Below are 26,773 nucleotides of genomic sequence, written 5' to 3'. Positions count from 1 at the left end.
CTCTCTCCACTTTCACTTCTTCATCTGTCGAAAAATGCCCAAAGAATAATCAAAAAAAGGACTGGGAGTTTGCCATACTGGAAAAGTACAATGATTAAAGTGCTTATATTATAATCTTTTTCAAGTTCATAATTGTATTCAGAGGTCATATCAGAAAAGGTTTACAGAGTTTGATTTTCAAAAGACATCATATTTTTGTTGTACTGCACATTGCTGCAGCTCCTCTTTTCACCCTGTGTGTCGAGCTCGCTGTTTTAGCTACCGAGTGAGACATCGCACTTCTGTTCCATCTTTGTTGGGAGTTGCACATGCACGGTACCTAGGTCAGGACTACTAGCCAGTCAGAAGCGTGTGAGGGCGTGCCACTCTAGCAACTAGACGAGCATCATAACATGTGTTACAAAGTGACTCACGGAAGTAAAGGCTGGACTACAGTAGAACAGTTTGGAGCAGTTGATAAACAGTGTTTTCTCTTAGAGATGGAGATGGTAAGTCCCTTGGGGGGGGGGGGGGGGGGGGGGGGGGGGGGGGGGGGACTTTGGGCTTTTTCACTTTGTAAACCGATTAAATGCACTAAAATGGTATATAACAAAATAAAGGAAGGGGAAAAAGCCAAAAAGCATGGTATGAGCACTTAAAACCGGGTGAGATGTAGAGTGAGACTCAATTTGCATGACACACACACACACACACACACACACACACACACATTCATCATTGAACATGATCGCTCCTGTTGGCTGGATCGCAGACTTTAATACCAGGCCTTCTCCATAATAGCATTCCATAAATATGAATTGCTCCTGTTCACTCCCTCTCAGGAATGTAAGTGGTGAGTTATCGCAATTTCAGAGAGTTGGCATTCACACCGGGACTATTAGGTTGGGGGAATTGTTGTTTATGCCAGTTGTGTTGAGTCGCGGCAGGCGGGGCTGATGTTCAATAAGGTTGGGAAAGCTTTTAGGATTCCATGTCTGTTTTTAAGCCGGGATGATGGAGCCTGAAGAGCCAGAACTGCTTCACTTGTAAACTAGAAATGAAGAAATCTGGGTAAAAGTTCACAGTTTGTTCTCAATCTTGATAACTTGTCTATTAGGAGGTATTGATTATTTGCCGTTACTCCCCAAAATATACTAGAAGATAAAAAAGAAAGTCAAAGTGCACTATCCTCTACATGTAGAGTGCATCATAGCCCAACTAAAGCTGTTTTACTGTATATTAGTCTCTTCTAATGCATCCTTCCATATCTTCCACAACTTCTCTGATCTGGTCTGTTATCATAGACTTTATAGACACTTCTCTCTTTGCATGCCTGAACTGCTCTCTTATGTTTTTAAGTATGTTGTCAAGGTGCTCTGACAACATACTCTTTGTCTCTTTCCTTTTTGTTTCTTGAAGTAGCTGGTGCATGTTCTTAAATTAAGTATGATAACTGGTTTGGGTTTGGGAGTTGAGATGATTTTCAGGTGTTTGCACCTTGTCGTGGACGGTTCCCAACAGAAATGCTCAGGGAAGCGCCGCTGCTCTTAACACTGTGACGCCAGCCGTAGACTGGGATAAGCAAATTCAGATATGATTTCACTGCAGCCTCAGTGGTCTTTCTTACAGGACTACGACAATATCCTATTACACAAAGATTGGCTTATGATTCAAAGACAAAAACCCGTTTGTGTCCCAAGTGCTGATCAACCGTACATTGTGCTGTTATCCAAGCATGCAACCATTAAAACAGACTGTGTGTGATGTGGTGTCTTCACTGTGCCCTACTGTAGCTAAAGGCTGTGGAAACCTCTCATGTCTCTTTGTGTGACTCTGACTCACTACTTACACATCGGACAGTTTGACAATGACGGGAATTAATGACATGGATTCTATGAATATGGTTTATGAAGATCAGCCCTTCTACAGGCTCCACTGGGGACTGCAATTAGACAATTTCTCAGGCGACTACTCGGAGTTAAACAAAGTTGAACATATAGGAAACAATGGTAATCTGTCATCATGCTACTGTGTTGGCACAGGTGTTGTGAAGCGTATTGCAAGAATAGCTAGAGTGGAATGGGTTCATTAGCTTTTTCCAAACTAGAAAGGACTCAGAGAGCGAATACTTCACCAGAGGATGCACCACATTGTTTGTTGATGATGATTTGAATCCACATCTGGATCTGGATCTGGATCAACCTACACATCATGATAGATACCATTCCATCCAGGAACATTGGGATTGGGATTTTGTGATACAAGAAAGTACACTGACAATCACGAAGTCATAGTCCATAACCGAGGACATTTTTGCTAAAATATTTTCTTTAAAGTGCTTCAAACAGCCACATGGCAGCACTATCTGCACCAAACACTGGGCAGTTCTTCTTTGACACATGGCCTAGCTTTTTAAAGTTCACTGAAATTGTTATTCTTGGCATTTGCTTTTACCAACATCAGGACTGTTGACCTCAGCAACTCTCCTATACATTTCTCTCCAAGAACTTAAATAGCAGAGTCACCCATGTCTTTATTTTTAGTTTTTTTTCAAAATATAGGACAGCTGAAGACAGGAACGGGAGAACGACATGCAGCAAAGGGCCGCAGGGGGAAGTCAAACCTGCGGAGTCGAACCTACGGCCTCTGCTTTACCAGCTGAGCTGCCCGGGCGCCCAAGTTACCCATGTCTAATACAATTAGATAGATAGATATTTATTGATCCCAACAAAATGGGAAATTATAGTGTTACAGATAGAAAACATCAGTCACACAGCACAGAATATAAAGATAAATGAAATACTAGGATACAATATACACACATACAATATACATGAAATAATGTAAGATAATATAAAAAAATATTAAATACAAGAACAATACATTTTTGAACATTAGATAGCTACATGGTATCCACATCCTTCAGCTCCCACAAGACAACCGGGATCGTATATAATTTAGTGTTGATGAGTTAACCCATACATCAATCAACAGCTCAGCATCCCAGCTCTATTTTTCCACGAGCAAGCATGGAGCTGAGGAGCAAAAACAAAATCCACTCCACCGACTTCAGTAAATTTTAACACAATGCAAATTTGTGTGAATGCAAAGTCATGCGTTATAGTGCAGCGCCATGCAAATTCAAGTATGAAACAAATCACATGCAAATTCCAACAAGCGCACAATATTACAGGAAGAAGACCTCAACCCTGTTGGGACTGCTTTCAGTGTTTTGAACTATTTTCTCATGTAAGATAACAGGGGAACAGTATGTCTTCAGAAAACAAAGGCTCCAATTATTAGATCAACAGTGCAAGTTAAATGCCAAAAAAATGCCCGGACTTCCTGTGACGGAAGAACTGGAAAAGCAAGCCTAAGAGAAAGGCCAGCGGAGGATGTTGGAAAGGGGTTGCGACTGGGTGATCCTGGAGCTGGCCAGGCGGTTAGGCCACATCAGGTCTGGGTCTGGTAGAGTTGTGGTTGACAGAAAGGGAAACAGCAGCAGAGCTTTGGGCTGACTGCCATTTAAGACAATAGGGCTTCTCAGAGATGGAGCTTCCTTGAATTGTGCACTGTTTCCACACAGTGAATGAAAATACGAACCCCTCGGAGGTGGTTTTTCCATCACGGCCGGCCTGCTGCGTACCTACAACGCAGTTCCAATCAGAGTGTAACAGCAGATCCATCAAAAAGAGTCCACCCGGAGCTGTACTGATAATTAAAAACTAAAGCAATGTTTGGATGTAGGCTTCACCTACAGGTAGTAAATACAAGGAAGTGTCTTCTGGCACTAAATCAAACCTAATTGCGGGTAGCTCCAAAACTCCTTAAGAAAAACTAAAAAGGACAGGGCAAAAACATTTCGCTTCCTCTTTGTTATTAATTTAACTTCAAATGTATTTGTCACACACAATCATACATAGTACAATGTGCAGTGAAACTTATTGTGTACCTGTTCTGGCTCAGTAAAAACAATAACGTCCATAAAAAAAAAATAGTACTAGACAACACAATAGACTAAGAGAATTGTGTAGTAATAATATATATATCATTAAGCTTAATAAGCAGTAGCATTTTGAAGTTTCAGTTGGTGCAAGTCTTGCATCATTTCCTCTTCCTGTACATAACGGTGGTCTGTATACGCTAATTAAGGCAAGGCAGTTCATGTGTATGTATAATGGAACCGTGATACTGCTTATTTCTCAGTGAGCAGTATTTAAAGGCCTTGCACTTCCACATGTTTTTAGTTGTACTGATTACATATCTGCTCAGACTGAAGCCATGTTGGGAATTAGCTTGTCACTACCTGATGTGAGTAGAGTACAGACGTGAGTTGCGCATGCTCAGATTTAAATGGTTTATGATTGATTGCTAACGTTAGCTCAAAACACCATTCAAGCTTTAAGTGACAGGGCTGTCTCATACTGAAATTTGTGAAATCCATAAAAATGACAAACAATAACAGAAGACGGAAAACATTTCAAAAACGTTTTAGCCCCCTATGATTGTTTGATTGCTAACGTTAGCACAAAACAACATTTAAGTGACAGCCTTTGTTGTGTTTGATTGCTAGCTTGTAGCCAGCAGTGAACCAACTTCGACAAGTAGGTCCATTTACTGCAGACATTACAGATCCACACTAATTACACAGAGAGAGCCTTTTCATGAAAGACATGCCGTAGCATGAAATAAGTTGTAATTACTAACATTAACGGTGGCTGTATTCAATTGGTGGGGTTTTGCAATGGACAAAACACACAAACGGGGACACATGATAAACAGCAACAGTGTTGTTGTCATTACTTAGAATTCTTCATGGGGGCGGAAAAAAATGGGGGGGGGGCGATAAACTTAACAGAGGGATATTAACAAGAGAGATGTCAATAACGCGGTCTGATCTGTACACACACAGGCCTGAGACGAGGTCTAATCACGCGTAAGTGAAAACACCTGGGTGGGTGGACCACAGCAGTGTAGGGGTTTTAATTAGCTGTTAAGTTAAAAGCTAAACTGCATTATACTGAAAAGTAGCTCCAGCTCCAAGAGTATAAACAGTTATTAGTCAAAATAATAGAATTTAAAGTGCACTTTATTGCATGAAAGGGAAAATACATGGCACAAAAAATGACCAAGAATAGAGGACAACTGTTTTATAGTCCTTGGGTACCATGCCATTCCTATAAAACAACTTGGCACTGTTTATATTCACCAGGAACCCAGTGGATGATCTACATAGAATTGGATGACAAAGAACACTTAATTCTGCAATTCAAGATTGGTTTGCGTTTTTCCTTTTATTTATACAGAATTATACATGTTTTATTTTGCTTGTAATCACTTGGAAGCTAATGGAGATCCGAATAAAATGAATTATACAGACATTTCTGAAGATCATGTCAATTCTACAGCCTTTTCTGAGGATATAGTTTGCAGTATTATTGGATTGGATTGAACTGCATTACACAGACTTACCAGTTCATTATTAGAAGGCAATGCAATCCAATATACTTGGAAAACTCCATATATTTTTGCACTCTGTTCATCCCAATTAACATACACAAGGTGGACGGTATACCGGTCATGCACCTCTCTACATACCACCACTTAATTCCAGGCCTGTTGTTGGGAAAGCAATAGTTTGTACCGGGTACCTTTTATAAACTGGTAACTGCTGGTGGTGTATACTGGAAGATTTCACATTGTTTTGTTCCCCAAGAATACTATGAAACACTATTATTCACCTCATTGGATTATGTGCAATAAAACAACTACAGTAGCCAAATCTTTTGTTAGCAACTATGGGGGAATGTACTTCCAAATCTCTCACGGACTGTTTTTTTTCAGTGAATCTGGAATACACTGCACTGGAAGCAAAGCAACCCCAAACCGGGCCAATAATCTGCATAGAGGAGAGTGAGTATCAGTAGTTTTTGTATGAAGGAAGCAGTAAAAGTTGGCATATTAAATCAACAGTAGGTACCATATGAGTAGCATAGCACTGATACTATCAAAGACACAGGTTTAACATAAAAAATACTGGATTGCAAAAACTCACCAATACAAAATTAATCTCTTCAGTTAGAAAACAGTGCAAGAAAAGCAGTACAAAAATCTACTTGTTGAAATAAGACCACTGATTTTAAAGGCAGATAAACTGGAAGATAAGAGTTTAGGTGTCTAATTGAGACAAATTTATCAATACTGTGGACAAAAAGAAAAGAGCACCCAAAGGCAAATGGACTCACTATTCTGGTATTTCTCTATATCAGAGGAGTCAGGCACTCTATTCGATGTTAACACAACCACAATCCCTCTCTTCCCATGCACAGCTGCACTAATGTTTGTTTTCCCCGCTCGGGTTCTAGTCTTAGCCGAACCTATCCTGGTTTCACAAGTGGTTGTGGAGAAGATGGAGGGAGTTGTTTTGGCCCTCTAAGCCATGGTTTTCTTCTTGCACTCCACAGAGCAGAAGAGGAAGCGCTGCACCGCCATGAATCGCTGGCCGACCAGGCACTTGGAGCAGCCGGAGCACTTGAAGCACTGAGGCTCGGCGTGCCAGTGGTACTCGCCGTAGGAAACCCTCTGGGCCTCGGGCTCTACCGCATTCTGGCAGGATGAGCATTTCTGGAGATGACAGAGGATATATTTATTGTTGAGCTTTTCCCACCTAGATAATTTATATTTTTCTCCATTCGTTTTCCTCCAATAAAGCCAATTCTCCCAAGGCATCTTTTTGAGACAGTAATCCACTCCTTTGTCACCACTAGGCTGGATTACTGTAACGCTGTATGTGGGGGTCAGTGGGTCCTCTGTTGCCCGTCTCCAGATGGCAGATGGTGCAAAATGCTGCTGCGCGTCTTAAGTGAAACACAAGCACATTTCCCCCATGTTAGCCTCACTCCACTGGCTGCCTTCACATTTTAGGATCCTTTTGTATGCATTTACATCCCTCAGTGGCCTTGCCCCACTCTACATCTCTAAGCTCGTATACACCAACGTGTTCTCTTAGGACAGCTGATCAACTGCTCCTGAGTGTCCCCAAAACTAAGCGTGATCTTAAAGGGGACGGTGCCTTTGCTGTGGCAACTGTGGAACGATCTTCCTCTGCCCATTAGACAGGCATCTTCACGGCCTGTTTTTACATCTCGTCTTTAAACCACCCGCCTCTCCTCTGCCCTTAGACGCCAGACGTTGACATTTGATTTTATTGTATAACTGTATGTCTTCTCTTGTTTTATGTCTCTTAACGTGTTTAATTTGTATTCCTTTTGTATTTCTAGTTAAGTACTTTATGTATTATTTAATCTTCTGTGCAACACTTTTCATTGATTGATTCTCATGTTGATACTAAAACTTTCCATTTAGTTTTAGTCATTTTGTCTTTTTTACACTTTTGAAAGTCCACTGTAGCTGCACTGCATGTATGGAAATGATACACACATAACATACACACAAAAACGTCAAAATGTGCTCAGAAATCTAACAAACAGTCAGAACTGTTCACAGGGAAAAGGGTTACTGTGTTTTGAGTGCTATTTTACATTAAAGCCAATTGTGTTATTTTTTTAAAACGTTACTGATATTTTAAGCACTTTAAAAAGAAATAGTGTAGCTATTTGCAAAGTTCTGCTCACCAATGGACAATACATTTAAAAAAATTAAATTAAATGCTAAATCTGAAGAATTTGCCAAAAATTGCAACCCACTGGTAGATTATCCACCTTTAAATCATCAAAGGCCGTTCTAAACATTCTTAACAAAACAGAAGAGAAGGAAAGTGTAAAGCTAGATAAACGGTAAATTCGCAGGAGATTATGATATCTCCAGTATTATTTTTAAACACAGGTCTGTTGTCCAACATGTGCAAGACCTTTTTACATCAGACGTAAAGACCAACAACATTCCATTTTATACAGAAAATATTCTAAATTTCTGCACTGTTTCCAATAATGATTCTTCACCAGACAACAGTATAATATTCTGCATGACTGTAGGCTCGGTTTAAACTTTGATATTACTACTAGGATACTGTGTGTGTGTGTGTGTATATATGGGGTATACTCTCATTAGGTCTGATATAACTGACAGACTAACATGGACACCGGTAGGTGCTGGAAAAGAAAAATAACAAAATAATGTTTATATGCATGTGAGCCTGTTAGTAGATTAATATGCATGTATGTGTAGATATAGTATGTATATATACTGTATATGTATAAATAGAGAAGAATTCAATTGTAACTAAAGTAGAACTCTTTTTTGAATCATTTATAATTCAATGAAAGATGTTTTTTAGTTTTTGTTGTTTCCTCACTTGAAATATACATGTTCTTATTTATCTGTTACTTTTTTTTGAATATGTTAAAAACAAAAGTTAATCAAACAAAAAACACTCAAGCTAAGAAGGTACACACTAAGATACCTGAACTGAGATTTGGATAACAACTTCCAACAAACTAATACTAATATACTACTACTTTTAACTATTTCAACAAACAGAAACCCTGAGAAAGAAAGTGTGTCTTACCACCGCGTAGTTCTTCATGTAGCACGGCTGGCAGACAGGCTTGTCATTCTCCATGACATAGGTCTCTCCGGCAAGGATGCAGTCACAGTCAAAACAGCAGAAGTGCTTCAGATGCCAGTTCTGGCCTTCAGCCTGAGTGTACTCATTACTGAAGATCAGCTGTGGACAGACACACATTGAAATGTAGATGGGACAGTGCTACCAAAACTGATGCAGCCAGTACTAACAATTTGGTAAATAATTGAAATGATCAAATCCTCTCTCACCTCATCACAGCCTCCGCAGCGCGGCTTCTCGCTGTCTCCATAATGGCGTCCACAGTACAGCTTCCCTTTCTTCCAGAAGTAGATCATGTCCACCAGTAGCTCGTTGCAGGTACAACACACAAAGCATGCTGGGTGCCACATTTTGTCGTAGCCGGCCCGCTCAGCATAGACGGCTGGCTCGCCCACACGCATCGGGTGCTGGCAGTGATTGCATGACTTGGAAAGAGAATAGAAAAGAAGAGATGGTGAGTATATCATAAGGTACAAGTTGATGCAGGGGTTCCCACAGAAAGGTTGATAGGCCCGGTGGCAAGTGTCACAGACTGATGGCAGCATTAATATAGAGCCACATCATTTCTGTGACAACAGAATCATGGACGAAATCGCAAAATTGAGAATTTCAATTAAAAAGAAATTAGGTAAATTAGGCGCGGTGGGCCACCAGACTTGCAAAACAATGGGGGGAACGGTGTAATGTATTCAGGTGGCTGTTTCGTTTTGGAACCAATGAAGGTTTTGAATTCTTCTTTGTTTTAGCACAAGTGTGTTCCGTAATTAGGCTAAATTCTAATGGTTGCATGTAATAGATGGAGTCTGAACTGTGATATTTGTAACTGTAAAACAATACTGTGTTAGAACAGTCAGATGCATCCTGTCCCCAAAAGATTTCTTACATCTCCTTGAATACTAACAAAGAATTATTATGTACTTATAGTAGGTTTACACAAAGGCCAATATCCTTCTCTTTGAGTCCATTTCAAAGTCAAAAAGGCCTCCTTTGACCTGAAAAAAAGACTATTTTATAACGAAGCATTTGAACTTGGATCACTGCACTCCCTGAATGCTAGAATGACACATTGTACTGCTGAAATGGTTTGTATTCTTTGGAACACAGAAGCACACGGTGACCTGACCCTGGTGGAATTAATCAAGATGAGATGACTGCTGGTGGAGTTAAGGTGGAAGTAGAGATAAGTAAATACAAAGTTGTTAAGACACTCCCTGCCAGGAGAGAAGAGTGTGTTCTTGACACTGTGCAGTCAAGTATACCGTGTAAAGAATTGAGAGGGAGGACAAAGGTCAGAGAGTGAGAAGGAGAATATAAGAACAACATGGGAACATGAAAAAGAATTTGTAATTTGAAGAGAAAGAAATCCTTTTCAAATCAGAAAAATCATAAAACTCAACATTAACCACAGATTTTTAACAGGCTTCACATTAGGACTACCCTATCTTAGTCTAATATCGGTCATTTTGGTCTTAGTCAACTAAGATTTCTTTAAGTGATTAGTCATTTTTTAATGCTTTTTCATGCTGAAATGCTCATTTCCAAAAGAGTTATGAGCATATATCTGGTAAGAACAAGATTTAAAGTGGTACTTTTGCATGATTCTCTGTGGAGAAACTCAGTTTTACAGATTTGCCAAATAAATCAACTAATTTATCAGTCAACAAAATTAAAACTGGTTAGTCGACTAAGAATTTCTGAAGTCGAGGACAGGCCACATAGTGGTGCATAGTGATGAATAAATAGCCATCATCCTGAATGAAGAAGGCTGAGTCAGCGTTGGTCTCATGGCTCCATCTAGTGTTCTGTCCTGGAATTATTATTGACAATAATGCACTGTGGAAACATCGGGCTAAAATTTACTTAATTACGGCAATTTAGTCATCAGGTTGTACATATGAAATTAGTGCTAGTTACCTAGTGCTTACATGATTAACTGGTCAAATAAAAAGGAGTTGATCACAACTTAAAAAAAAAAAATAATAAAAAAACTGTGATGGACTTTCCCAACTGGTAACTGGAAAGCTGAAAAGTATTGTTGTCCAATAAAAGATTCTGAACAAGCTGTAATGTGTGTGTGTGTTTCAACAGTGAAACAGTTCATTGTTTTTTTTGGTCATATTTCTATATATATTTATCAGTATCAGGAATTATTATTATACCGCTATAATAATTTCAACCAATTAATCTGTCCTGTGTGCCAACACAGTGTAGATGTGGAGGAAGGGGAGCTTACAAAGGCCCGCTGTGGTAGTCCAGGTTGCTGAGCTCCAGGCAGGCCGATGGCTCCAGCGGTGGCAGCAGTGCCCATGGCTCCTCCAGCTGGCCCAGAGCCAGCCAGTCCAGTCCCAGGCCCTGAAAGGGCTCCAGTACCACCAGCTCCAGCTCCTCCAGCCCCTGCACCAGGTCCAAAGCCAGCCCTAGTCCCAGCACCAGCACCAGCCATAGGCCCAACACCCGGGCCTGCAGCCCCTGGCCGAGAACCAGCAGCATTACCAGCTCCAACCCCAGCAGCTCCAACTCCCGGTCCAAACCCTGCCCCCCCAGCACCATGTCCCCCTCCAGCCCCAACACCAGTTCCTCCCTGCCCTCCTGCCTGAACCAGAGCCATTTCTTCAGGCAGCACAACATCTCCAACCCCCAGGGCGTCATCTTTGTACTTGCGAACAAACTGCTGCATTAGCTTGACCTCGGCGGGGCTCAGCTCGTGGCACTTGGACGGGTCCTGGTCGTGCTCGGGCAGCTGCCGGGCCATCTGCTGCCTACGGTAAGCAGCTCCCTCTGTCCCGGCCACCGGACGTCTCTCTGGCGGGAGCAGCTCGATGTAACGCGCCGCCTGGAAGTCACAGGGAAAATGAGAAGAAACCGTTTAACTCAGGGATAAAGACAGATTGTATGAAGGACAGAGACAAGAAGAGTGTACTGCGAGCTGTTAAGGACCAATCAGTAAGGAGAAATTCTTGAAAACAACTTTTGAAACAGAGGCGTGTGGTGAGAAAGACAAGCAAAACAAGGATCCTGCAGATGCAGTACTAGACTAAACAGATAGCGGACTTACTATCAGAGTTTGAAAGTTCTGATAGTAGGGACATGAGAGAAATGCTGTTGACTTAAAAAAATCCCCTTGTTAATCATCATTCATTGTTATTATTTGTAAAAATGCCTGCTGAACAATTTGGATGTTCAACTAAACTGGATATTATTGGAACCTCTTGATGACAAAGACTGAGTTAATAGTTGCTCTATTATACATTACTTTATTAAACTTTAATAAAAGTATCATGACAATTGACTCTGTTTAAGGATAACTTAAAGACACCGACGGGCTGGTTTTCATTAGGCTTTGGCAAAATGCCAGAGCTTTCCCGTGATCACAGCGTGTCTGGTCTACAAAACTAAACAAGTGGCAATGAATAATTGATAACAAAGCCTTTAAATCAAACATACACCCACATGGTATCGCTCGAAAGGTTAAAGCAGAGAACCGCCTCAGGCTCTCTAGGACAAAGGCAGACACAGGCTACCAGTGACTAATGGCAAAAGCAAAAGTTATTTTATTGGATGATTAAAACTGCATCCCCCATAAAGCTTGGCTGTAGCTTCAACCAATAACTGGTGTATTTGTCTAAACACCAAATTAGTCGTCACTAAATATACATTACTGTAAATGAAGTGATTCCTACTTACCCTCCTTCTGCAGTGGTGAACTGTAACTAAGTTCATAGAGCTACTTGTACTTTCCTGAGTCTTTTCTTTTTTTACTCCACAACATGAAACGATTACCCAATTAAACACTTCTTGAGTTGATTGACTCAACTGTTTTGATTTAGTTTCTAAAATGTGAGAATTTTTCTGCATTGAGTACTGTTATTTGTAATACTTTAAGTACATTTTCCTGATGATACTTATATACTTTTACTTAGGTAACATTTTCAATGCAGGGCATTACAGAGTGTGTTTTACAGTGTGGTATTTGTACTTTTACTTAAGAAAAAGGATCTGAATCCTTCTTCCACCACTGTTCTTTTGATTAATCTATGCAGGTAAATGCAGGTAATATCAACTTTAAAGCTTATTTTGTTGGAGCCATTTCTATTTATTTTTTAAGATAATTTAGTTGGACAGCTTAAACATGAAAGAGCCAAGAGGGGGGAATGACATGCAGCAAAAGGCCGCGGGTAGGAACCGAACCAGTGGAGGACTGAGCAACTGTAACCCTAACCCTATGGGCGCTTGCTCTCCCACGTGAGCTACCCAGGCGCCGGTTAGAGCCATTCAAGCACTAACTCTTACTCTTTGAACTCTTACCAGATACTTATTAGCTACTGGTGGTGCCCACTCATAGGTGACGGACGTCATTGGCACATCTTTGGGGACTGGTACCAAAATGGCTGATGAGGCGCTGACAGTAACAGGCACTTTGTTAGCCTTGACAGGTTCGACGCTGGCTGGTACAGGCTGAGGCTGAGGATGAGACTGAGTGCTGCTGTTGGCTGAACCTGCAGTGGCTCCGGCAGGCTGCACAGGACCAGCTGTGACAGAAGGGGGCACCACAGTGGAAGAGGCACTCGGCGGTACGATGTAAGCAGTGCCAGAGCTGGGCAGAGTGATGGTCACCATGTTGCCTTGGTAGCTGGGGATGCCGTCCGTCTTCAGCTTGGCAATGAGCCCGGTGTACTTGGTGTCCTCGAACAGCTTGCCTACCTTCTTGTTCTCCTCCGAGTTCATCTGCACGTTGTGCTCTGTGAGGCCACATTTGCAATTTCTGCAGATTTTTCTGCAGAGAAGAAAAGGAAAACATTTTTTTCTCTCACAGACTCACAAATATGTTGAAAGTGTTTTAGTGTGAGATCAATGTGTAGTAGATGTACAGAACATTGTCTAATGCTTTTCCATGAGAAATCCTAAAAGTGATTTATCTAATGTATTGATGCTTGATTCTGTGTGGAACAATGTCTCCAGTTTTCTAATTGCAAACATATTATACTCTCTAATCTCATATGCTCTCTTCATTGTGTTTTTTTTTTTTTTTTAAACAAACTTCTTTTGTAGTTTGTCTTACCAAAAATCACAATCTGCTTCAACTTTGCAACAATTATACACCAATATGACAAGCACAGTGTTAAATTCATATTGAAATAGCTCCACTTCCCACATGCCTCAACACAGCTTGCTTCATGTTTGCAGAGTAACTATGACATTATTTGTGAGTACTAGACACGCTTCAGCACGTCCAGGCCCAGAGGTGTCTCTCAACAGTGTCAAGCTTTTTAAACCATGTTTTTTATGGATGAGATAAACAGCAATACTGACCGTGTACATATTCATCAAAATAATTAGAAACCCTTTTTTAAACAAAAGGATGACCTAGGACTATGGACGTAGGACTGTGTAATACGTCACACGTGTGCACGCATGTGCACGGATGTGACCGCATGTGCATCCTCAAGAGCCGGTTATAGTTCAAAAAGGTTGATACCGCGACTGATAACGGTTCCTCAGCGAGAGCCTGAACGGAGCCATAACTGCACTAGGGACCTTTAATGGTAATTAAATGTATCAAAATATATGAATTTGTAGCGTTGTTTTCATATTTTTTGGGGGAGTTGAGGAAAGCATTAAACTAGGATTGTTGTAGGCCACTGTCTGACTGTAACATCCCCGCTGAATTAAAACAGCACGCAGACCCGTGGAGAGCCTTTGTGCTGGTGCTGCGGTGGGCATCAGGGCACCTGTTGAGGTCTTCAGGAAAACTAGTCAAGTGTGGCTGATTGCCCAGACAGAACCGCATTTCATGAACCACTGGTCTAAATAAATGCACATGTTGTGACAGAGAACCCTGGGTAGTCAGACTGTCTGTACACGGTCCCACGTTTTTGTCTACCATAGATATAAAACATTGATTTTTTTTATCTATGGTGTCTCCACTGTAAGTTGTAGGATCATTTGTGATTTGTGAAGGTAAGGCAGTTCTCACCCTCTAATTACAGTTACTTTGTTAAATTAGGACCAGAAGCCCCTATGGAGGAACCCCCCCACACTTTCAGCACTAATCAGGCATAAAGTCATCTTGTGTGGACTCACACTGGCCTGATATATCCCCTCTCTCTGTCGTTTTGTTAACAATGAGCTGATGGGACGTGGGACTCTGTTCAAAGACAAACATGAAAAGCGTCTGTACTCAGGAACAGCATGTTCCTATACTGCCATCGCTCCTGCTGCTATCGGAGTATTGTTAATTAAGCAAAGAGGAGCAAAGAGGACCAGTCTGGCCAATGACTGGAAATTCTATTTGCTCTTGTATTACTCCATGTGTTGAAGAATGCTTTTCTTTAATGTCCTGTTTTAATTTAACATAATTATATACTAACATAGTTGGCAGCTGCCCAGTAAAACATGTTTTTACTGTGGTCCACTATGCAGCTCCACTTGAGGGCTCATTGTTTAGCTCAACAGGCCCCTTTAAACCATAGATGCTGCTCATTTACTTTCTGCTCATAAACCCAAATGTTTCTAGTGTAGACCAGGGGGTGATGCATGGACTGTATTTAAAGCCTAAACATCGTGATCACCCTCTGGTGGCTGGATGCAGTGTAGGTCATAAACCCTGCCCCCTCCATGTTAGCAGATGGGACATGGCCCAAACATAAAACGTACACGTGAAATCATTTTTTTGCAAATATGGTTTCTGTTATTTTAGGAAGTTCTTTTAACACTGATGTTTGTTCAAGTGTTAATTTCTCTGATAAATTTTTGTTATTTGATGCTATAAAAACGAAGTGAAACGTCATGATTGACAGCTGTGAGCGCCACTGCTGGATCAGTAATGCGCAGACTGGCTCCAAAATTACAAGAGGGCAGCGCACGTATCCGGGATATTTTGGTATCATTTCTGTACAGTGAGAGGAAGTGGAGATGTGCCATCCATCTTTATATACAGTCTGCGGTCTAGAAACAGGGAGCCAAGCGATAGAGAATGGATTTGACACTGTCAAACTTTTTTCTATGACAGTTCTACGCCGCTTGACACAAGCTGTGCAGTACAAACCTCCAGAAATGCAGTTCAAAGCCTTCACACTTGTTCTTGCATTTCAAACAGGCCGCTCCAGCCCCAAACTCATGCCCGAGGGTCATCTGTAAACAGAGCACAAGAGGGAGATTACCAGTGCTATCACAGTTTTGATTTGACTCTTTCACCACCCAAACGGAAATGCTGAGCTTCCTTTAGGGCAGGGCAAGTAGTTGGGACATAAAATCCCAAATTTTAAGAGGCATTTTTTGCTTTTATATGAATAACAAACTTAAACAACAAGCTGTTTTCCCAGACTCATTGAAAAGACATTTTTGATGCTTAACACTGGAAATAAATGACACCTGGAAAGAACAACAAAACATTAGCAACACACATTTGGTTGGTTCAGTAAACTTAATTTGGTGGAAAAAACGTATTTAAGTCATTGTAAGCCTTCTTATTGGAGTTCAGATGATTTGTGATCCAAGCAAATTGGTTTTCTTTCTGCCTTTGGCCGTATTTCAGCAGCATTCCTCTTCAAAAGCCCAAACTGGAATCAGGAGTTCTATCTTTCCCAGTTTTCTGACTGGTTGCTCTGCAGCTCTTCTCTCCTCAACACATGCATCCTTTTCCCTGGCTTTAGTGTCAAGCAACGCTCATGCCATTACTTAAGCCATTACCCCTGTTTATGACCATATATGGTCAACTATTCAAAGCTGTTGAAAGCTTCGTGGAATCCCAGCAGGCACCCCTTTTGTCAGAGAGACATTTTTCACACAAAAGACACTCACTACTATGGAATAAGGAATGCAGACAGTGACTTGTGGTTTCAACAGCAGAGCCATGTTGCCAATATTTAAGCTTCCATCACACCATCAAGAACAGTGAGACTTTCTCCCCCTGGGAGCCGTTGAGGAGTTTACCAGCATGATTTGTTATGGTAATTTACTTTTGGAAGAGGCATAAATATAATTTTAGGGGGTAAATGTTTAGCTCAGTTTATTTTAGTCATACAGAGAAATCTAAGTAAGTCAAGACTAAATCAGACTTTGACTGAACCCATCACCTACTTTAATCCTGAGCAATCTATTTATTTCTTACCTAAATTTCTTTAAAATTGTATTATATCTCTTTAATATAGGTTTTAAACTCTGTGTATTATGTATAATGTTTCAATGCATAATGTGAAGCACTAATATATGAAATGTGCTATTTGTAAATTAGCTTGCCTTGCCTTAAAGTACGCTGTTAAAATGTGTTGGGTTTATATGGTAACAGAAGTAAAGCAGCTGATCAACTGTAATATCAAGAGCAGGCTATCCTTCCTTCCCTCTTTCCCTTACACTTGTTCTATCAATTCACTCCATCATGCACTTAAGAACAAGATCACAATCTTGAGCAGACAAGACATTCAATGCCATCTTTCAGTGCTAAATAGTTTGGGATTCTCGGTGCAACAATCACATTCCAGTCGTCCTTACCAAAAAGTACTGAAGTTAGATACCTTGATTCTTCTCCGAGTGCTGGGACCTTCATACTTGGTTGTTAAGTAGGTCATTTGGCCTATTTGGAGAATCTACTGTGTTTATTTAAAGGCACTCTGGATGAGAGCATCCACTAAATACCTCAAATACAAAAGTAAATGTTGGGAGTTAAAGCTAACCGAGTTAAGTGTGTTCAGTACTTGCAGAAGTCTAGTGGAGTATTTCTATTACATAGTACATGCTCCACTCAATACTTTTTTAGTATCACCTCCGTTGAGGTTCGAAGCGAGTGGAAGCGATACCAAAAGGTGAGGTGAAAGACTACAGACTACTGCAGACCACTGATTGGTCAGAATCGTCACTAATCACTGCGTCATCTTTGCTAGCGACAGACGGGGGTGTCCTGAACAAACCCGCCATTTTTAGATAGTTTAGCCAACTGTGGGTTTTTTTTGCTTCCTCCAGCTTCTTTTGGAACAAAATTTGTCTTCTGGCTGTAACAGCCACAAGCCGAGAATCAAAAACAACACACCTTCTGCGTTCTCTGTGTGTGTGTCGCGTTAGGTCACGGCAGTTTCCTGCAGCGTCGCTATGACAAAGAGTCATACTTGAACAACGCGTACTAAATCTGCGATGGAAAATGGCGGACGGGGCACAGCGGGCGAGTCGAGCGCCATAAATATTTGTCTTGGGCCTAGTGAGGACTACTGGACATTTTTGGTTGAAGTCACTTAGTGTGTGAGTGTTAGTGTGTGTGTGTGTGTGTCTTTGTTTTACCTACTACATGTTGATCAGTTACTTTGTATTATGACTAAGCCTGTATGAGTGATAACACACTGCAAAAAAGGTTGTTCAGACCCAGATCATACAGTTCAGGTCCGGTGAGTCATGTTCATGAGTCATTTTGTAGCAGACGGTCAGAGCTGCAGACCAGTGGCAGCTAGAATAAAGACAGTAGTCACTGGCTGGGGAGGCACTTTCCTGATGCACACTGTAGCAGTTTAAGTTTCTTTTCCTTTTACATACTTGATATGATATAATACTATAACACACCTCCTTTGACCAATATTTCTTTACTTTGATTCATCTGGGGATGATGAATATACTTAGCTATTTAATAATATCAAGAATGTATTTTAGTTCTAGCTTCTTGCTGTCATTTTGGAGACGGTTCTCTTTTTTGACAGATTTTTTTTGTGATTGCTTGCCAGAGAAAGTCCTGCAGTCTGATGGAAAGTCCAACAGAGAAATCTAAAATGTTTTTAAGCAAACATAAGATTAGGTCATTTTTTCCTGTTGTGACGTTTTCCTGTAAAACCCATGCCCATGGCAACTTCCACAACCGTTTAGGTGTTTAGACGAGAACATGACTCACCAGAAACAACTTCAATTTAACAGAATTACAGTGATAATTGCCAGGCATGTAAATAGTATGCTCATTATCACAGTAGTACCTCAGCCTTCTTTTGTGGAAGACGGCAGGAGCTTAAGCAAGAATAATATGACCTAAACACACTGGTTGCAGTTATACTTTGACGGTAATAACAGCAGACTCTCGCCGACTGAGGCGCTCCCAGCGACCTGCAGCTCCAGAAGCCAGAAACCCCTGCAGCCGGCGAAGACTTAACCCCTCCAGGGATTATAAGCAGATGTCAGACTGGGTCTGTCTGTGTCATCCAGCTGCTCAGACCCACTTTCCAGTTGCAGCTTACTGCATCTACTGTATCAGAGTTTCCCTCCTTGTATTTCACGCCTGGTGGCCCACTGAGCCTAAGCCACTGGGAATTATTTTGAAAGTTATTTTTAAACTACAGTTACAGTAGTTTAAAACTACTCTGTTGGAAACATAGACATAGTCACATTTTCAAATATGTGATTAGCATTCAGCATTAGCATTCAGCACTGACTTAATGTAGGGCCCTATGGAATCTGCATTTTAGCTTTTTTTTAATTCTCCATTTCTCAATTCCTTCCATAAATCTATTATCACAGAAACTATTAGGCTATACATTAATGCTGCCTTCAGTCTGGGACCGGCCCCAGCTGGGCCCCCACCGGGCTAAATAACTTTTCTGGGGGAAACCCTGCTGTTTACATGAGTTTCCTGCACTTAAATGGACTTGACTTTTTTTTACGTTACTAACGGACCTCACTGACCAGCAACTAGCAAATAGATCTGCAAACACATTTAAAAATATGCCAACAGTCGCATGAATACATGTTGGCTCTATTACAGGCTGGTGAATTCCTTCACGTTGGCAAACAAAACTCTATTGGGTGATCCTGCTCCAGTCGAAAAGTCTAACTGCCTAAAAAAAGAATCAAATAAGTCCTTGCAGAAAGACACAATGGCTGGGGAGTCTTGGAATAGTACACATTGTGGGTAGAAAACTATAAATTATACTTCCATGCCACACATGTAGTAAAGGCATCATTGTGTGCTTCACACAATTTTTATTGGATAGTTTGTCTCTGGATTTAAAGGAATATGCCACAGTTTGTTGAACTATGGCTTATCACAGTCTCCCTTAGCTGTAGATAGGTGGGCCAATGCATTTTTGTCTCAGTGCATGAATTGTTTTAGTTCGGTGCAACACCGGCAGCTAGTTAGCTTAGCATAGTAAATGGAATCCTATGTTGCCGGTTAGCATGTTGAGAGTAAAAGTGCTTAATGTGAATTATGCTGGAAACATGCTGCAGCTTCCCTGCTACACACATCACACTAATCTGTGCTGCCCTTTGCACTGCGGTCAGCTTTCTGCAGGTCTATTAAAAGGCATCCCACAGAAAATACATGAATCATGTGTGTTAACAACATGCTTTGCCAAAAACATCTGCAGATGACTACTAAAAGAAATGCTGACTTTGTTAAACTACTAATTTGCAGTTTTACTATTTACATAAATTTCAGCTACTGATTACATGTTTTGGATTGGCTTTCAGTATACAACTTTACAGAGAGAATTTAAAAATAAATATCATGTTACAATCTTTATCCATAGGGGAATAAGTAGACTAAGCAGAAGTGATCAAATGGATGCAAGATATCCAAAGCATGCAACATATGCCCTGCAATGATGGACATCTAAAATCCACTATGATCTTAAATGAATGAACATTCAATAGACAAACTCTGTAGCCTAATCTAAATATAATCCCTTTGTGAAAAGTGCAACCCACATTCAGAGAACCACAGAAACATTTGAAGTCACATTGCAGACTAGACGCCCTTTCCTACGCAACTACATGACCAAATTTCATTTAAAAAATCCCTTAATTTAAGATCATCTTGCTTAAAAGATAATGTAGGCCATATTGAGGCATACATGACTTCATATCGTATGAGAACTACTGAGGGGAGTTAATTCGGCAAAGGTATAATTCAAACTACAATTCTTACTCTTTGATAAATCACCTGGTTTGCATTATACTGTCAGGTTGATTTTGTCGTCCGTCGAACAATGCGCACTACTACAAAAACATATATTGTACAAACTAGAAGGTTTTCGAGCACAATATCCATGCCGAACTTTGCAATTGGTTCTTTTGTGTTTAGAAAATCATTTCTAACATTTTAAAAAGCTTGTGAGTTTTGTTGTTACGTTTTTCAGAAAAGAAGGGTACAAGATTAGTTTTGTAAACCAGTCAACAGTGCTTGTTGCTATCAACTAGCTACTGCTGATAGGTTAGCTCGTATTATTTAGATAATTTCTTTTCAGTTTTATCAATTAAAACGCAAAAAAACATGAAAACGTAAGAAATGAAAGCCGAAAAAACAAACGTGAAAGTCTGTCTGTGACACTGCAACTTCACTCGCCACCTGCCCCGTGTTCGGCACACCTTTTCAGGGCGTTCCCCGGTCAGTCGAGATACCGAGTACACTGGGGGGGAAGCTTACCTTCTTTACTTCCTTCTCTATATCCATTTTTGTCTGTCGGCGCGGAGATAGCTTGGTCCAGACGAAGCGAACAGATATTCGGCTACTAAAACAACTGTCAAACCCCAAAACTGACAGAAAACGGACCAGAGAAATAATACAAGTGCTCGGTTCACTCTCGGTTTATTTCTTCGGAGGTCCTGCTTCTCCGCATTGCTGTAAAGTTAAACAGAATTCACAAAATAGTTTCCGGTCATAGCTTTCAAAATAAAACGTGTGAGTCGATGTACAATGATGAAAAAGCGAATAGCCTATGCAGCTGGTTCAATTCCCTAGTCTCTTTCCCCACATCTCCTGTCTCTCTCCACTATCAATATATCAGCGTAAAACCAGAAAAGTATCTTAAAAGGAAATGAAAATAGAACTGTAAGTTTAGCCTGTGTGAAACAAGAGTAAAATGTACAAGGGAAAGAAAGATTAAGACATGTGTAGACTCGTTAAATGATAAGTAAAATGTACATTTTTGGAATAATGCCAAAATGGCACATTTACATACACGTCTTTTCTAACAACAAAGGAAACGCGGCTAGGTAGGTGTCCATATAATTGAACGATTCTTAATCCTTTAATTTGAATAGCATCACACTACTGCAGACCGTGGTTAAATTCCATGAATGATGTCTGTTGAAGCAGAAATACAGTTGAACTCGTCATTTCTCCCCTCTTATTTTGAAGATTTAGTTTCCTCACTTTCGGAAAAAAACTTTACGTCAGTTCATTAGCTTGACGCGGCATTCACTGTGGAGGTCCCGTCTGGCTCCCGTCTATGGTCCCGTTCGCTTTTCATTGATTTTCAAAGGGTGACTTCCGCTATGATGGATACTCATATTGACCAATAGGAAGAGAGAAAGTGGGCACTCGAGCGCAGGACGACCAATCAGAGAGCAACAGAGGCCTGTTCTTGTCATAACAAAGGAAATTAAACTATTTTGACAGATTCAACCTGTTTTAGTACTGATTCAAGATTTTCAGTTATTCTTTTCCAAAGCGTTTTTACTTTGTATTGTCATTATCATGATGTATTTGAAAGGAATGTTGTAAAAAAACAAAAAAGAAGAGAAATATGTCAATAAATGTGGTGAAATGTGTCACAAGGCCACAACAACAACACAACAATTTAATTTTTGAATGCAGTGGTATACATTGGAATAAGCCTGGGACACGCACACGCACAAAGTGACACAAAGCACACACCACAGCTGGTTGGTTTTGTGATCCGAAGTAAAACAGCCATGTTGCCTCAGTGACAGGAACCAATGTGGTTAGCAACTTCCTCTGTGAACTGCAGCTGGCCTTTTTAAAGGAAACAACCCTGTCACATCCTGACAGGTCAGATGGTGTTATCTGTCAAGAGGCCGGGTTTGATGAGTGTGCACGCTGTTTATTCAGCAACACTGTGCTTCACTGTGGTGTCTGATCTACGCCGTTTGGTATGAACATCTGCAATACAGAATTCCCTTAAATGTTTCAGCATCTATAAACTCTCTGACAGCTGTTTTCCCCCTTCGCCAGATATGTCGTCATTTCTTCTTCTGCATCCAAAAAGGAATAGAACCTCATCTGTAATGAATCCGTACGATGCGCCGGATCTTCACAACCTTTAAGAACAATAGATATGATGCCTAAAAATAAACCCACCTTATCAGCTTGAACCACAGGAATGCGGCTGCAACAGCATGTGTGAACTGACTGTAGACACTGTGGATTTCCATCTTTTGACCGTCAGCCTGCAGTTAGGAAGTCTTTTCCACAAGCTAAAAACTTAATAAAGGACATGAAGATATTTCTATTTTTATCTATCTGTTTGGTGGAGGATGATAACCAAACATATTTCTTTGTTATCATCCTCCAGCAAACAGATAGATAAAAATAAAAATATTTTCACATATATATATGAAAATATTTTTATTTTTAATATTTTTATTTTTATAAGGCTGGGAGAAAAATGTGCTGTGGTTTATTGGCATTTCTTTTAACCAATCACAATTGTCATGGGTGGCACTTAGCTCCACGCAGATCCGCTGTAAAAAAAGTTGTTTGAAAGAAAACTCAGATTGGACAGATCTAGTCTAGCTAGCTGTCTCATTTTACCCTGCAGAGATCTGAGGAGTAGTCAACCAGAGTCCTCAGAAATCCACCAGAGTTTAAAATTCCAACAAAAAGAAACTAGAAGGAAACGGGTATCCGGCGGAATTTCCTGCGGCACCGGAGCAATCCCGGAAGTGGAACGTCAAGGATACAGACTAACAAAGCATTGACTACAGGGGTTTTCATTATATCTCTTATCATTTGTTAGAAAAGATCAATAAAACATTCCTATGGGTGATTTTGGATAACACTGGCCATGTGTTTTGAGATATGTCGTGAGGACTTTTTCAATCACTCACACAGGGAACAACAGTAAAAATTGGGATGATGCTAAAGACAAGTTGAATTTTTAATGTTTTGTTCTGCACCCTGGCCTGCCCAATTTGGTAAAAAGGAGTGTCTCTATGCCCCGAGTGTGTGCTCTCTCGTCATCTACAGGAGATGTTTCTTTACCTAGTGGAATTAACCTAATGAATGAACAGCACTAATCTGCGCCTTTGTAAACAGAATTAACATTTTCCCTTTGTGTATGTTGTGTGCATGTGTGCGTTGAGGTGTTGATTTCATCTGTAATCTGATCAAATGTAACATGAGGTTTGTTTTACCTTGTTGGGTGGGACTGAATATTAGTATAATGCTAATAATGATCATTTTAATAACTAGTTGGCCATGCAACACCCTAACACCCAAAGTGTTTATCTATGTTGGCAGTGCTTATACTGTGCATTCCTCTAATAAATAATATGTCCATGTTCAAATTTGAACTGCATCCCAACAACAACAAAAACAATCTTAACACTGCCAAATTATCACTAGATTCTCTGGTTTTAATGTGTAAAAGTTTTGGACTGCAGCTTTAAATCATAACTGGGGCATATTTACCACCAATGTTCATCCGAATGAATTACTTCAACCTCAGCATGTATGTTATCCTCCTTATGTGTAAATGGATATTTTATTTTTTGGACATTGTCGTATGTTTTCTGCATCTTTTTGCATATATTAGCATGTTCTTTCTGTTTTGTTTTGTTTGTGTGTTTTTGTCTTCTATACTCCAACTGGACAGTATCACTTTTCTTGTTTGTTTTAAATAAAACAAAAAAATTGGATCACAAAAAAAACCATCAGCAGAAAGATTATTCAGCCAAAACCAGCAGCAAATAGAAGACGTTCTATTGTAAACAAAAATATGTCACAGCTTTTATATGTATATCTATATATCTATTAACTACTAAATAGTCCTTGCCTTCCTACACAACACATGGTTATTTACTGCATGTTTTTGCAGAAATTATTACGGAAAAATAAAGAAGTTGCATATGCTCAAAACGCTGTTTCACTGTGACGAAAACAAAAGTCTGCTGAAAGTCAAATGCGTTGTAATGCTGATTCATTCAGCGATGCCTAAACCAAACAGGAAGGAGCTCAAGAAGACTTCAGCAGGACACATGGACGTAGACGGACACACGCTAAGTCTCTGAGAAACCCTCCAGGAGGGGGACTCTGTCTCCATGTCTGTCTCTTTACTTCTCTTCCTCTCATCAGCACACACACCTGCAGATTGTGGAACAGCGGAGAGAAGTCACATTTGTGATTAATGTCAGAATTAGTGAGTAATGTCAGATATATTTTACTTCACTATCTACTTCACTGCTACTGAACTGGCTTTAATTGAGTACATGCTCAGGTGTGTGATCAGTACCCTGTAATAAGACTACAGAAGGCATCTATACGAGGAAATAATGAGGGCCCGAGCACCGGAAGCGGCAAAGGCCCTATTGAAACTGAACCAATTATTGTTTTTCTTCTTTCTTTCTTTTTCCTGGCAAATGAATTGGCTTTTTAAGGGGCTTAACATATTCAAAAACTTACCAAGTTGCATCAAGGCGGTTGCATCAAGTCTGGTGAAAATGTACGTATTTTAAGGGTTTTGGGAATAGGCGCGCAAAAACGGCTCGCTAGTGCTCCCCTACAAAATTAAACACATTTGACAATAACGAGTGTATATTCTAAAGCTTTTCCTCTTCATAAAACTTTGAATTGCAGCTGTGTTTGGAAGGCTCTAGCACTAAATAAAAGCTCCATTGGACTTGTAGTAAACCTGCAAAAGAAAAGAAAGTCTCCCGTGTTGTTAATTTAATCATTTTCTTTGGATGACCAACATGTGCCTCTAAACACATTGTACTTAACACATGAAATAAGTTGAGCCAACTTAAAATTTGGGGGTTTACACAAACTATATTACACATGACTGTAGTGTAACTTAACATTCAAACAAATGATAGACCAACAAACATGATATTTATTTTAAAAGATTATTTGTGTAGCTGGTGTTTGTGTGTATGCAGTAGTTATTATATAGGTGATTGATTGATGTTTTCTTTGACCACTTCAATATAAAAATATGAATACAGTAATCTGTGTCTTATATTAAAATACATAAATAGTTGGGGATGACACAATAAAGCCCAAAGACTTCTTTTTTATTTTGGTCCCTATCAGGGCAGGGGGAGAGGAAAAGTGGCAGCAATCATCAATCATACATTAAAGAAATTCATCCGTGTAATACAAAATAATTAACAGTAAAAATAGGTAATGACTATGATTAGCACCTAAGCCATGCTTTTAAACCCTGTTTAAACCCCTTAAAAATGCAATTTTGTAACAGAAAAACAACGATGCTACATTAGGTTTCTCCCACTGTCCCTGGCACGTTCGTGCATGGGCCCTAGTTAGAGAACATTCTGGATCCTACAGAACCTAAACCAAACCCAAAAGACCTTAAACAACCTCTTCTTTTATCTATAAACTTAACACAACTTCAGTTATGCCATAAAAATGCATGGTGCAACTTTTGGTCTGCTATCTCCAGGCTGGCGTGGGAAAGGGACCAGCCGCTGACACAACACCTCCAGGTTGTGGTTTGGACAGGTGACCTGGCACACTCAGCCATAAAAGCCTGTGTTCAGCCCTGCCAGGTTCACACTGTTGGTCAGGATGAGGGGGCTGATCGCACTCACCGCGCTGTTTGTGGCCGTTCTCGGCAAGGAGACGTTTGAGGGGTAAGTGGGCCTGCCAGAGCTTCTCACTGCTGTGTAGGGTGTCAGGGATCCAGATACAGTACGTGTATGGAGAAATGTAAAATATTTATGAATCCTTATCTAAAGACATCCAGTTGATGACTGCCAACATACACTGGTTCCAACATCTAATGGACTCAGCTTTGACGACAAATGCAAAGGCCTTTTGATATTTCTAAATCCATTTACAAGGCCAGCACAGGAGACATGGGACAAGCCTTTTTGAGTGTCAACATTGAGAAATCTTACTTCACTTCATTTATGCCAACTGCTTTCTTGATTTGGCATCTTGATCCATATGTAGTGCCAGTTATAACACTTTGTAAACTAAAGATAACAAGTTGATGCCTGCCAATATACATCTGGTCCCATACCTAAGTAATAACTCAATTTTCACAATAAATGCAATGGCTTTTAATTTTTCTGAGGACGTTTTTGAGGCCAGCCCAGGACACAATGGGCCTGGCTGTTGCACATGTTGCATGCCAGCCTTGGGAAATCTTACTTCAACTCATGTGTGCCAACTTCTCTTTCCGTTTGGGATCTTGAGTTGAGTCAAACGGTGTGGTTCTCTTTTTGCAGGCATCAGGTGCTTCGCATTGTTGCAAAGGA

At 40.3% G+C, this 26,773-nt stretch overlaps 2 protein-coding genes across 2 annotated transcripts in view; one reads left to right on the top strand and one right to left on the bottom strand.

The window, feature by feature from the left end:
* Positions 1 to 5,054: 5,054 nt before the first annotated feature.
* On the bottom strand, positions 5,055 to 21,200 carry tes (testis derived transcript (3 LIM domains)). The gene is made up of 7 exons (XM_032522937.1): positions 20,955 to 21,200; positions 15,609 to 15,694; positions 12,869 to 13,337; positions 10,797 to 11,396; positions 8,773 to 8,988; positions 8,507 to 8,665; positions 5,055 to 6,603 (listed from the first exon to the last, which is right to left on the bottom strand). The coding sequence occupies exons 1-7, from the start codon at positions 20,979 to 20,981 to the stop codon at positions 6,412 to 6,414; spliced, it is 1,749 nt and encodes a 582-aa protein (XP_032378828.1). The 5' UTR covers positions 20,982 to 21,200; the 3' UTR covers positions 5,055 to 6,411.
* A 4,784-nt stretch (positions 21,201 to 25,984) lies between these two features.
* LOC116694825 (carboxypeptidase A1-like) overlaps positions 25,985 to 26,773 on the top strand; it is a gene marked incomplete at its 3' end in the record, with an annotated part of 14,633 nt that continues 13,844 nt past the window's right edge. The window contains 1 exon segment of the mRNA XM_032524722.1: positions 25,985 to 26,144. Coding sequence (XP_032380613.1) covers positions 26,079 to 26,144 — 66 coding nt within the window.

The sequence above is a fragment of the Etheostoma spectabile genome, chromosome 8, assembly GCF_008692095.1.
Source record: "Etheostoma spectabile isolate EspeVRDwgs_2016 chromosome 8, UIUC_Espe_1.0, whole genome shotgun sequence".
NCBI lineage: Eukaryota > Metazoa > Chordata > Actinopteri > Perciformes > Percidae > Etheostoma > Etheostoma spectabile.
The sequence above is the reverse complement of the archived record's forward strand: the minus strand, read 5'-3'. Positions and strand labels throughout refer to the sequence as shown.